Source organism: Balaenoptera ricei, chromosome 15 (genome assembly GCF_028023285.1).
Source record: "Balaenoptera ricei isolate mBalRic1 chromosome 15, mBalRic1.hap2, whole genome shotgun sequence".
Lineage (NCBI taxonomy): Eukaryota > Metazoa > Chordata > Mammalia > Artiodactyla > Balaenopteridae > Balaenoptera > Balaenoptera ricei.
The window spans coordinates 6504495-6516522 of NC_082653.1; the positions used below are offsets into that span (position 1 = coordinate 6504495).

General features: G+C 47.4%; 1 protein-coding gene across 1 annotated transcript; it reads right to left on the reverse strand.

Annotated features, from left to right (window-relative positions):
- Positions 1-9867: 9867 nt before the first annotated feature.
- MC3R (melanocortin 3 receptor) lies at positions 9868-10939 on the reverse strand. The gene has a single exon (XM_059897832.1). It carries the CDS (start codon positions 10828-10830, stop codon positions 9868-9870), a length of 963 nt encoding a protein of 320 aa, XP_059753815.1. The 5' UTR covers positions 10831-10939.
- Positions 10940-12028: the final 1089 nt, after the last annotated feature.

Genomic DNA, 12028 nt, shown 5'->3' on the forward strand with positions numbered 1-12028 from the left:
GTGATATTTGTGGAAATGATCCACTGATTTTTACTTCACACTACTGTTTTAAAAGTTAAGATGCTGTTGACGTATATTTCTGTCTGATTCACAACGCGCACCCACTTGATTTGTTCTGAGGAGTACCATGGCCCAGAAAATTCAAAGCTGCCCTCTCGTGGTATTGTGAAACCAAGGACAAGACTAGGGATGAGAAACAAACAATTTAGCAGACTAGCTTATGTAAGCCCTAGAATGTTGGAAACAAAGGACAAGAAAAACAAACTGTAGGATGACCCAATTCAAAATGAAGTCTCTCTTCTAGCATGTATATTTGTGTTTTTACATAGGATCTTTTAAGGATAATTCAGAAGTTTAGAATGAATGTGCTAAGAGTTACTTAGAAATTATCAGTTTTATCTTAAGGGAAGGAGAAGAATCCAGGAAGCCATCAGGAAGGAGTGGATTATGCAAATCAAGGCTACAAAAGTACTTGGGGCAGGGCTGGAGGGTGAGAGGGGAGTGGATAGTGCATGATTTTGGAAACAGTACCCAAGTGTCTTGTGTGGGACCCCCTCCCCACCTCTCACCGCCCACAGAGCTGATGCCCCCGCCCCAGCTCCTAGGTGGGAGTTTTATCCAGGACTGAGTGAATGCACTGGCCAAAGTGACTGGCTTAGAGATGGGCATAAGATTTAATTTTGTTGGCCTGAAGTTTTTCTTCTTTTTTTTGGGTGGTGGGAGATTATTGGGACAGAGAAGCTGGTTTTATACTGGAGTTGGTGAGCTGATAGAAGTCTTGTGCTATTGGGTACAGCATGTGAAAAAGAGCTGCCCAAGAAAGAAGCCAAAGGAGGGGAAATTAGTCTCAAGGGACAGAGATTTCTGATGGCATCACTTCAGTACCTAGATGTAGCAGGGCCCGAATAAATTCCTCCCTCCTTTTTTTTTTTTTTTTTTTTTAATAAGCCAGTTTGAAATGGGTTTTTGTTGTCTGCAATTGAAAGAGTCTTGACTCTGCTCCTGCTTGGAATAAATCGAGGTCATCAGAATTTGATTTAAAAACATGAGAGTGACAAGCTGTCTCTTGTTCCTAAGTGAGGTAGACCAGATTCTTACCTGTTCAAGTGTTTCTGGCTGAGCTTTAGAACACAGGAAGCAATTTGTTTGCCTTTTCCTTGGATCATCGCTTCCTTCTCTCTTCCCCTGCTGGGGAAGTGATCTGAGATTGGGAGGGAAGTCCTGAGCAATTTAAAGTCTACTTGGTTCAGTGCTCCTTCCTACTTTCTTGGCCCACTTACCGGCTCAGGGAAGCTGGTAAGAACAAGAGCCACTCATATTACACAGATGAGAAAACTGAGACTCGGAATGGCTAGGCATTTGGGTCAAGGAGACACAGTGAAAAGATCAAACTGCCTGGGGCTGTCTGTCCCTTTCCCTGAAAACTTTCACTTTGAAAGGGGATCCAGACCTTGCTCGTCCAAGGGCAGTTTCTTCACCTGCCCGCTAGGCTTCCTGAAGACAGGGCTGTCTTGTTCGCTGTGACATCCCCTGCAGCTGGCACAGTACCTGGTCCACATTAAACACTCAACAGATACTTGTGATGACAGAAGAGAAGACCCAGACGTGGAGAAGAAGGAAAGGTAGACTTGGAAGAGAGTACACATTTTATGTGCTGAGTGGGCTATTCGAAGCGTAACATCTTCTGAAAAGAATTAAGCAGTTGTGAAGCTGATGATTACAAAATTGGCTTGAGACTTTAGATAAGATAGCAGTTAAAGAAGATGAGTCTTATTCTGACAAGAAAATGCTTAGGAATGAGGACCATATACTGAGTAAGGTCTTTGTACTTTTTATCTGTGATGCTCACCATTTTCCTGAAGCTAGTGATTATTTTCATTTCGCAGATGGGAAACTCCAGGCTTGGAGGGGTGATCATCACCCAGCAATGAGAGCATTCTGATTCCAACCCGCCTGACCCCAAAACATCATGTTGGAGCTTAAAAAAAAAAAAAAATCCCTGTAACTGAGCTGCAATTCCTACCAGTTAAATTCTTTGAAGACTATAACCCGGTATCAGAATTTTTAGTTTTGCAGCTGCCTCCAAATTTGAGGACCGCTGCTCTAAGTGCTTCTGGCTCACCTAGAACCAGCAGTGATGGTTCTAGAAGCCTTCATCACCCTTACTAACCTTTTCTCTTTCTGGAGGCTCCATGCCTTGCTTCCTTCTCAGCCCGTTTTTACTCCTTTCGGAATTGTCTGCTGGGACTTTGTATTGATGGAATCGTCTCGGTGGCGGGTGATTCAGAGGGTGGACTTTCTGCAGGGTGATTCATGCCCAAGTCTGCAGTACCGATAACTCACCTGCTCGCTTCCCTTCATCTTAGACAGCGGCTGCTGTGTGGAACGGCCGCCTGGGCCAGGAGGGGGCTAATGGAACATGGTTTCTGAAGACGGAAAACTGAAGATGATTTTACCTAATTATGACCCCTTTTGACTTCCCCAGGCTTTTCCTTTGGCCTTATGTGATGGGATCAATACATTTGCTTTGTCAAGAAAAACCGCCTTAACTATGAGTTTCCAGCTGTGGAAAATTGTCTTGTCCTCAGTTTCGAAGTCTCCACTGTGGGCGGCTTCTCAGACTGGCAGCAGCAGCAGCAACTTGGCACCTGATAGGAATGCAGAGTCCCGGGCCCCCGCTCCCAGCCCTGTGATTCAGAATCTGCATTTCCACAAGATCTCCAGGGGATTTTGGGTGGCTTCTGTTTAAGAAGCCCCATAGGGTGAGCCCAGAATATAATAAAGTGACCCACCAATATTCTTTAATGATAATAATAACAGTAGGAATAACGTCAAGGGGCCCCCGGGACCATGCTAAGGAGTCTTTGATGTATGATTTCATTGAAACTTCTCAACAACACTTGATGGAGGTGCTAACATTATTCCCATTTTTCCTGGCAAGGAAACAGAAATAAACTGCCGATGTTGGTGAGAGGCAGGGCCCTGGACCGAACTCAGGTCTGGTCTGCTTCTAAAGTTCATGACCACAGGCTGTATGCTGCGATGTTCATCTGTGTGAATGAATGAAAGATGAGGTCTCAAGTTGCTTCCATTTGTTCATTCCCCAGATGTTTTCTGAGTGCCTGCTTTGGACCAGGCATGGGGGGTGTGGACTTGGAGAGGGATGGTGGAGCCCGCCTCCCCACGGTGCTCCCAGGTCAGAGGGGCCATGGGAGGAGGAAGGGGAGGAGCAGGAGACGTGAATAATTGTTCACATCCCTACAGGCACCGCAGGTTCGTGTCCTGGGCTAACCTTGAGGGGGAACTCAGCCCTTTGCTGCTCCCCCAAAGGGAAATCCATTGCTCCAAGCACCGTGACCACATGCACGTTAGATTTTGTCCCCACTAGACTTCTCGACCCTCCTTGTTCCTTCTGCAGACACAGCTCTCTGCCTGCTGGTCCACAGGCGCTGGAGATCCAGCCGCCTACTGAGTTTCTCACCATCGCTGGCAAAGGCACGCCTTTCCCTCGGGATGAGGCTGCCCAGAAAGATTGCGTTAGCATCGTTGTATTCTCTGGTTTGATATCAGACCAGAAGTGCTCCGTACGGATTCATCTAAAGATGGAGGGGTCACTGAGGAGGGGATGGGTGACTCACCGCCCTGGAAACGTCGGTTTTGTTGTCTAGTTTTCTACTTCCTTTTCATACCTTAATTAGAAACGTTTCCGTTTCTAATGTAACCCTCAGAAGGTAGAGGGTAAGGCAAGTAAAATAGGGTGGCAGATCAGAAGTTTCCTTGAATCATCTCTAGTGGTTAGTTTTTGTTTTCATTTCTAGTTAATTCTTTTTGCACATCTAATCTTAGTGTGTTAAACCCAGTATGTAAACCAGGTAACGGGAGAGCCCGTCTCCCTGAGCTTGGAGCCCTTCCCTCGTCTTAGTCTCAGCCCCTCTTTTCTCCTCTCCCTCCCACCAGCCCCCCCTCTTGCTCCACCCCCCACCCCCCATTGGCCTCTGCGTTTGTCAGGATGCTGTTGGTTACACGTGCAGTAGCTCAGTAACCGAGTGTCCAGGCTTAGCACCAGCTTCAGGCGTAGCTGGAGGCAGGCATCAAATGAGAAGAGCAGGAATCCCGTCTCTTTCATCCGCCTGCTTTTTTTTTTTTTTTTTAACATCTTTATTGGAGTATAATTGCTTTACAATGGTGTGTTAGTTTCTGCTTTATAACAAAGTGAATCAGTTATACATATACATATGTTCCCATATCTCTTCCCTCTTGCATCTCCGCCTGCTTTTTTGATGCTGGCTTTCTCCTCGGATGCTCCTCCCGCAGCCCCAGGCAACTTGGTACCCAGAGGGCCAGGGGAGGGAGGGCCTTTCTTTCTCAATAGTTCAAGTACTGAGAGTCTCCTGGGGCTGCCTTGGGTCTTGTGCCCAAGACGTGGAGGACTCATGAGCCGGGCACCACCCTCGTGGCTGGTATTGAGGGGGCTCTGTGTCACCTGATCCGCAGTCCTGAGGCAGCGGTCACCTGTGACCGCCATGGACAAGGGCAAAGGTTGAGACCCTCCCGTCGAGTCCAGCTCTGCCAGTCGCAGATATGTGTGACTGAAGCCCATAGGCAGTGACAGTCTCGCTCACGGCCACACCAGCCTTGAGCCACTCCTCGTCCCGGGCTCTCCTGAGTTTCAGCTCAGAGTTTCCTCTGTTGACTCCCCAGTGTTTTCAGAGAGGGGCAGACTGTTTTCTTGCCTGATAAACAGAATCCTTCAAAGCACCTCCTGTGGCATTCACCCTAAAGGACCATCTGTGACATTGCTCTTGTGTTGCCTCTGATGGTGAGTGGGATGTGCCAGCTCTTAACAATCCAGCACGTGTCACAGCATAAACGGAATAAACACAGGGAAGGAGGTTTTTTCCTCCTACAGTTAGAAACGAAGAAGGACTCTTTCTTTCTTCTTTGTTTCTCAGGATTGTACATGTATTTATTTTTCAGGTCAGACCTGTGCTCTGTGACATTCGGGGAAATGAGTCAATTATTCACGTATTTCATGGGACATACACTTTTTGGCTTGAGCAACTCACATCATTAGCTGCTTCCCACTGCCACTCAACTGCTGGCTCTGGGGGTAGACATGCTTTCTGTGTCGCCTGATGAAAAAATGGCCAAAAGGATAATTTGTAAGAACGTTTCTGTATATTTATTATACTTCCATTAAAAAGTACACAAAGTTGTCTGTTGGGGTTGAGAGCTGCGGAAGCCCCTTCAAGCCTGGAGAGCATCGCTACGGCCACGTGCTGCATCACGCAGTGGGATTGCGGGCGATGCATGGACCGTGGAGCCTGGATGTGGCTTAGTCCCAGCTCTGCTCCTCGAGTTCTGAGGAGCCTGGGTCTGGATGATTAACCTCCTCCATGATCCTAAGTTTCCTTGTCTACAGGACAAGACATTAATAGTGCTTTTATCTCACAGGGTTTTCATGAGAATTCAACGAGTTAATATATCTAAGTGCTTACTTAGTCCAATGTCTGGCACATAATATCAATAATACTAGGTAACGCATTTTATTATTATTACGTTTTACTGATTTGGCTCTCAAATAAGTGTTTTTACGTGAGCAAGGTTGAGTTCTTCATTTGAAGGGTTTACTTTTATTCTGTGCTTTGTCATCTGTTTCTTCCCAGTTTCTGGGTTTATGTTGGTTGGTTCTTGGATGGCCCAACATCAATTGCAGGTGCTTGACATCCTGACAGGAAATGGTGATGGGAAAGAGATTTAAGCCCCTGGGGTACTGGTTTTTGTTATTTTTAAGAAATCAGCGGCGCTTGTCGGTTTAGGTGGTTCTGCAGGTTTGGTGTACATGGTAATCACCTGTGGATTGTTGAAAATTTCAGATGCCTGACATTACCCCTGATCACCTGGATCACAGATTTCAGAGAGCAGGCTGGTTTCTCAAACTCCACATTTGTTACTGATAGTCACCAAATTTGAGGATCACTGGTGTGTTATATTCTGTTTGGTTAGACTTGAACTCACCTTTAAGTGTATTCATGAAGTCACTTATTCATTCAACATATTTTTTATTGATCAGTTTTCCATGCCAATTACTGCTTTCTGGGGGGAGAGGTTGATGATAATTAAACAAACAAATTAACAAGAAAATATAAAATAGTTATAAGATCTGTGATAAAACAATACTTCATGTGAGTGACTGGGGTCTTCTTTAGAAAGAGAGCAGGAAAGGCATCTCTGAGGATTGGGCTGGAGCCTGAAGGATAAGAAGGTTCCAATCATGGGAAGATAGGGGGAAAGAGACTTCAGGTAGGGAAAACAGCAGGCACAAAGATCCTGGGGTGGGAATGAGTACGGCGAGTTTGAGTCCAATGAGGGGGGAGTATGGGTGGGCACGGGGGGTTGGGGACTTACTGGGGGAGATCAGATCGTTAGGGCTTTGTAGGACAGGGTAAGGACGTGGAATTTTATTCAAAGCCACTGAAGAGTTTTGAGCAGGAGTGTGATGTTATCTGATTTAGATCTTTAAATGGTTGCACTGACTGCTGTGTAGAGAATGGATTTTAGTGGAAGTGAGGGTGGGTAAACGTTTTCAGCCAAGGAGGCTGGAGTGGTTGTAGCCCCCAGCCCCACAGAAAAACATCACAATTAAGCTCAAAAAGTTTAACTTAAATAAGGACAACAGGCAATGATTTCTAGGGGTGCTGGAAGACAACCTCTGCAGTGATTCTGCCTTGGCCATAGGGGGGTGAAAGTGAACATAACAAATGAATGAAAATCATAATGTGCTTTTATTTCCAAAAATTAAGCATTTTTGAACCTAACCGTCCCCCTGCTTAAAATGCACAGTGGGTTCCCACGTGAAGATCTGGGAAAGTGGTCATGGAGGAGACAGTGACAGCCTAATGTCCAGGGTTGTTCACCCCAGAAATGGATGCACTACCACGGCTACCCACAGACTTTGGAAAAGTATAGCACGTAAAAGGATGAATTGTCTTCTTGGTTTTTATGACAACTCGATGGACACGCTATTTTGAACATGTGGACTCGTGGTTGTAGAAATATGCATTAAAGCCTCGCTTCATAGTGATAGGTGCCTCTGAGGGGACCGGGCCATGGCTCAACTATGCTGTTTCCAGGAGAAGTGCTAGGGTGTCCGGGTTGTGCTTGGGAGTGGGGGGCAGGCAGCCCAAGTTTGAACCTCCACTTCTCTGCTCGTAGCTGAGTTTCCATAGACTCCTTAACCTCCCTGAGTTTCAGATGCCTTATCTGTAAATAAGGAGGGTCCCAGTGTTTGCCTGAAGGGGTGACTGCAGGGGTCAAAGAAGCAAGTGCTTGTAAGGTACTTAGCACAGTTCCTGGCATGGGGTCAGCACTGCACACAGATGTGTGTTTTTGGCTGTGCATTATGCTCATTTGAAAGTCCTCTGTGTCCTTGCTATTTAAAAGGTGGTCCCCAGACCAATAGCCACATCCCCTGGGAGCTTGTCAGAGTCAGAAATGCAGAATCTTAGGCTCCACTCCTGACCTGCTGAATTAGCTTTTGCACTTGAACAAGATCCCGGGTGATTCCAGCAGGCGTTTCTGTTCAGAAGCACTGCTCTCAGCTAAAATGTACGTAGAAGGGACAGCTGGATCAGTTTTGATTATGGAAAGCTGTCGGCAGCATCGTGTTGGTGCAAAAAGACATCAGCACCAGGGCACAAAATATACAGTGACCCTAACTTAGGTGGGCATTCTTGGGCAATCACGTAACCCCTCTGGGACTAAGCTTCTTTATCTGTAAAGTGACTCACCTATGTTAGAGGTTTGTTGACAGGATAAATGAAATAATGTGAAAGCTGATATAAAAGAGTGAAAAATACGTTATTTTTAGCTTGTTTACATAGAAAAGGGACATCATAATTCCTGTAGCTGTTAATAAAATTTTCAAAGAATTCGATTCCCCATTTTCCACATTAACTTGCCTTGTGGCAGTGGACAAGACCTATTATTTGGTGTCTCGATTATAATAATGGAGTGACAGTGACCCAGGAATTTCAGTCTGGTATTTTTGTAAACTAAATGGGAGAGTTCTGTAGTTTGGCTAAAAGGCATTGCCCTAGAAAAGACCAGCAGTGTGGTCAATGAAGATGTTTATGCCATTTACAAAATAGTCACAGAATTGCAGTGTCACGTACGGTGGCCACGAGCAGAAGTCACCAGGATGCTTCCAGGTGGTGTGGTTCAATGTGACACATGTTTATCAGCCACAGAAGCCTTTTATTATTTCCAGACATCACAATCAAAGCAAGAAACAAGTAATATTGTTCACATTAGCACAGATCAAGTACAAGAAACCCCAATATATTCCAGCACAAGAAAAATACGCAGTTGTATACCAGAGACACAGCATAGTATAAGAATTCATGGGGTGGGGGGGAACGTGAGGACAGCCGGAAAACACAGCTTGAGGTCCTCTGTGGTGGAAGGGGGTCTGATGGATGCACGTAGTACACAACCATGGACAGCGCTTATCAGCGAATCTTGCCCTGTGTTCACAGGAGTGAATCACTTTACTTGATACGGTATAGACCTTGATAACAGGGTCACCCAACTTTAACACCATGTCGAGCAAAAGGAGCAGTGAACCAGAAACCATTCTCCTTAATAGATCACATCACATAGATAAAATGTGATAGAGGCACAGTTCTTAAGAGCAAAAACATCTTCCAAGAAAGCCACAGGAAGCTCACAGACTCTAACTCTCCAACTGTCAAGCAATTTCTTGAGACACACGCCTTCCTACTCATGACTGCCTCTCTTGTTTTAAAGACAGAAAAGGAATAATAGGAAAAATTGCTTTTTTAAGATAGGGAAATGTATACTTTAAAATAGCAAGGTATCAAAATACTTTGTACACAGGTATGTTCTGATTTTCCAAAGCACTTTATCTCTCTTTCATTATTTTGAAAACTGCCCTGTGTTGAATGTATAAAAACCCAACAAGAACAACCATAACAACAAAAATAGAAGTGGGTTACATCCCCATGCTGTTTGCAGGGGGTGGAGGCTGGTGTGGGGTGTGGTCAAGAAGAGGGGCAAACAGCATAGCGATACTTCTTCCACAAAGTCTGTTGTTTTTAGGAAATGGTTTTACCGTAAATAGAGTAGTAGACTAGAAACCCAGTCTCGTATGAAATGAGAGCAAAGCCATCCAAGCAGCTGGCAGCCGGAGGTTGGTAGCCGTAACAGGTTTGCTTGGGAGAGATTCAAACCACCCTTACTGTTACTGCGAATCCTTCAGTCTGACCTGAAGCATGAGGGCATGGGTGGGAAGCACGGAGCAGGCAGGCGTCACAGAGCCTGGGTGCGCGAAGATGAATGCAGAAAGCTCCCAGAGCAGCCTCCACGGACTTCCCCCAGTGACTATTCGGGAAATCAGAGTTTGTGACTTAACCCACATTGGCATCCTTTCAGAGAGCCTGTTCTAGACCATTTTCTCCTTTCAGAAGGCTTTCTGCAGGCTTAAAAACAAAAGACACACTGGGACTCCCCTGGTGGTCCAGTGGCTAAGACTCCATGCTCCCCGTGCAGGGGGCCCAGGTTTGATCCCTGGTCAGGGAACTAACTAGATCCCACATGCCACAACGAAGAGTTTGCATGCTGCAACAAAGATCCTGCCTGCCGCAACTAAGACCTGACGCGGCCAGAAAAAAGCCCCCCAAACCCCCAAAACAACAACAACAACAACAACAAAAAGACACAAACGACCAAGACTGTAAACACATTTTTATGTCTCTTAAGTATTTTTTCCCCCTTCTTTTTGAACACTTTGGCTGGATGGAGGGTCAAAAGTGATCAGACTGATAACCCTTCCTGTGGTCCTGCATCCTATGCAACGTTCACGCCATTGCAGCTGCAGAGAATCTCCTTGAAGGTGTTGCGCAGCTCCAGGCTGCGGAAGGCGTAGATGAGGGGGTCGATGATGGAGTTGCACATGATGAGGACCAGGTAGGTGTTGAAGTGGGCGGTGTAGCAGACGCAGTAGGGGTTGGTGGGGCAGGTTATGATGAGGACGAGGTGGAGAAAGAAGGGCGCCCAGCAGAAGATGAACACCCCCAGCAGGATGGTGATGGTGACGGCCCCCCTCATGCACGAGTGCTGCTGCGGCGCCACCCCGATGGCGGGTGGCAGTGCCGCGATGCGCTTGACGTGCAGCCGGGCGAAGAGGAACATGTGCACGTAGAGGGTGCCCATGAGAAGCAGCATGGTCAGGAACATGGTGACAAGGCACACGATGACCATCTTGCTCTCGGAGTAGATGATGAACACCACGCCGCAGACGCCGCAGCACAGCCAGATGGCCGCGATCAGGCCGAGCGCCTTCCTCACGGTCACGAGGCTGTGGTAGCGGAGCGCGTAGAAGATGCTGACGTACCTGTCGACGGCGATGGCCAGGAGGTTGCAGACGGAGGCCACCAGGGAGATGCAGATCATGGAGTCGAAGACGTTGTCCATGTGCTGGAGGAACTGGTCCTCGAAGGTCAGGTAGTCGCTGTTGACGATGGCGATCATGATGGTCTCCAGGGCGTTGGACACGCTCACCAGCATGTCGGCCACGGCCAGGCTGCAGAGGAAGAAGTACATGGGAGAGTGCAGGTTGCTGTTCCTGACCACGGCCAGGATGACCAGGATGTTCTCCATCAGGCTGGTGATGCCCAGAGCCAGGAAGACCTCAGGCTTGATGAACACCTGCTCGCAGAAGCTCCTGCCACTCTGGTTGCTGAAGGAAGGGTGCTCTGAGCCATTAGGCAGCGTTGGCTGAGCAGAGAGCAGGCAGCACGAAGCATTCATTGCCAACAGACGGCTGATCGGAGCCGGGGCTCCAGCAGGGTCCAGAGGCTGCGGCTGCGGCTGCTGTTTACAGGAAAGGAAAGAAATCTCCCTCTAGATCCTTCTTTTGGATGCTTGTCCAGTCTAGACTTAGATTTTGTTCTTCTGCAGAATAAAAGGATGAAGGGAGGGAGAGAGAGAGAGAAAGTCAGCCTGGAGACGTACAGAGAACTTTCCTCTGCTTCTCCACGACAAACAGTTTTATAGATACTCTGTCTTATCTCCCTCCCTTCTTACCTTCCTTCCTTCTCTCTCCCTCTCAGCCTCTCTCACATCCCCACCTGGGAATAAAAAACCAGCCACTGGCTGCTACAGTTACAGCGGTTTTCATAGCAAGACAGAAGAAGTGGTACCTGTTGTTAGGAGTGAGGGGTGGACACTCAGTTTTTATACATTGGCTGGAGGCAAAGAATTCCTACTTAATCTTCAGCGCAGCGAAATGACCACTGAGCATCGGGGCGCCTCTCTGACTGACAGCAGTACCGGCTCCAGGGCTTGGAAAGAGATTAAAAAGCAGCCTGGTGCCCTCTGCAGGCCAGGCTGCTTATCTGTTCGCTGGCTTGGCTGAGCAGTGTTTATTTGTCATGGAAATGGCCACAGCCATCCTTTCATCCATTTATTTGTTCATTCATTTTTTTTTGAGGGGGGGTGGGGTGGGTAGCAAACACTTATTAAGCACCTACCACGTGTCAGGTTTCTGCCCAGTGTGGGAAATTCAGTGGTGAGCAAGACAGACACGCTGTCCCTATTTCCCCCAAACTCAGAGTCTGAGGTGGGAGATGAGAAATCAGGCAATGATATTACAGTGTGATGAATGCTTGAATCGGGGAATGCCAGTGGGCTGAGGGAGCCTGGAGGGGGCCCCCTAACCTGGATGGTCAAAGGAAATTCCTGGAGGAAGGAGTATCTAAGCTTTGACGTCAAGGAATTAGAGGCGATACTCAGCGGTGAGTGGGGACTGGGGTCGAGGAGGTAGAAGAGGATTCTGGGCAGAGAGAATAACATGCCTACAACCTGGAGGCTACAAGCAGTGGTTCTGCACCCTGGCCGTGGGAATCATCTGTAGAATGTGGGCGCGGGGATTGCACTTGACCTCCTGAATCAGAATCACCCAGGGGCAGGACCTGGGCAAGTGTGTTTTCAACTTTTGACGGGTGAC

What these genes read in the sequence shown, in the direction of transcription:
- MC3R (XM_059897832.1), bottom strand. Translation starts at nt 10,830, where the DNA reads ATGAATGCTTCGTGCTGCCTGCTCTCTGCTCAGCCAACGCTGCCTAAT.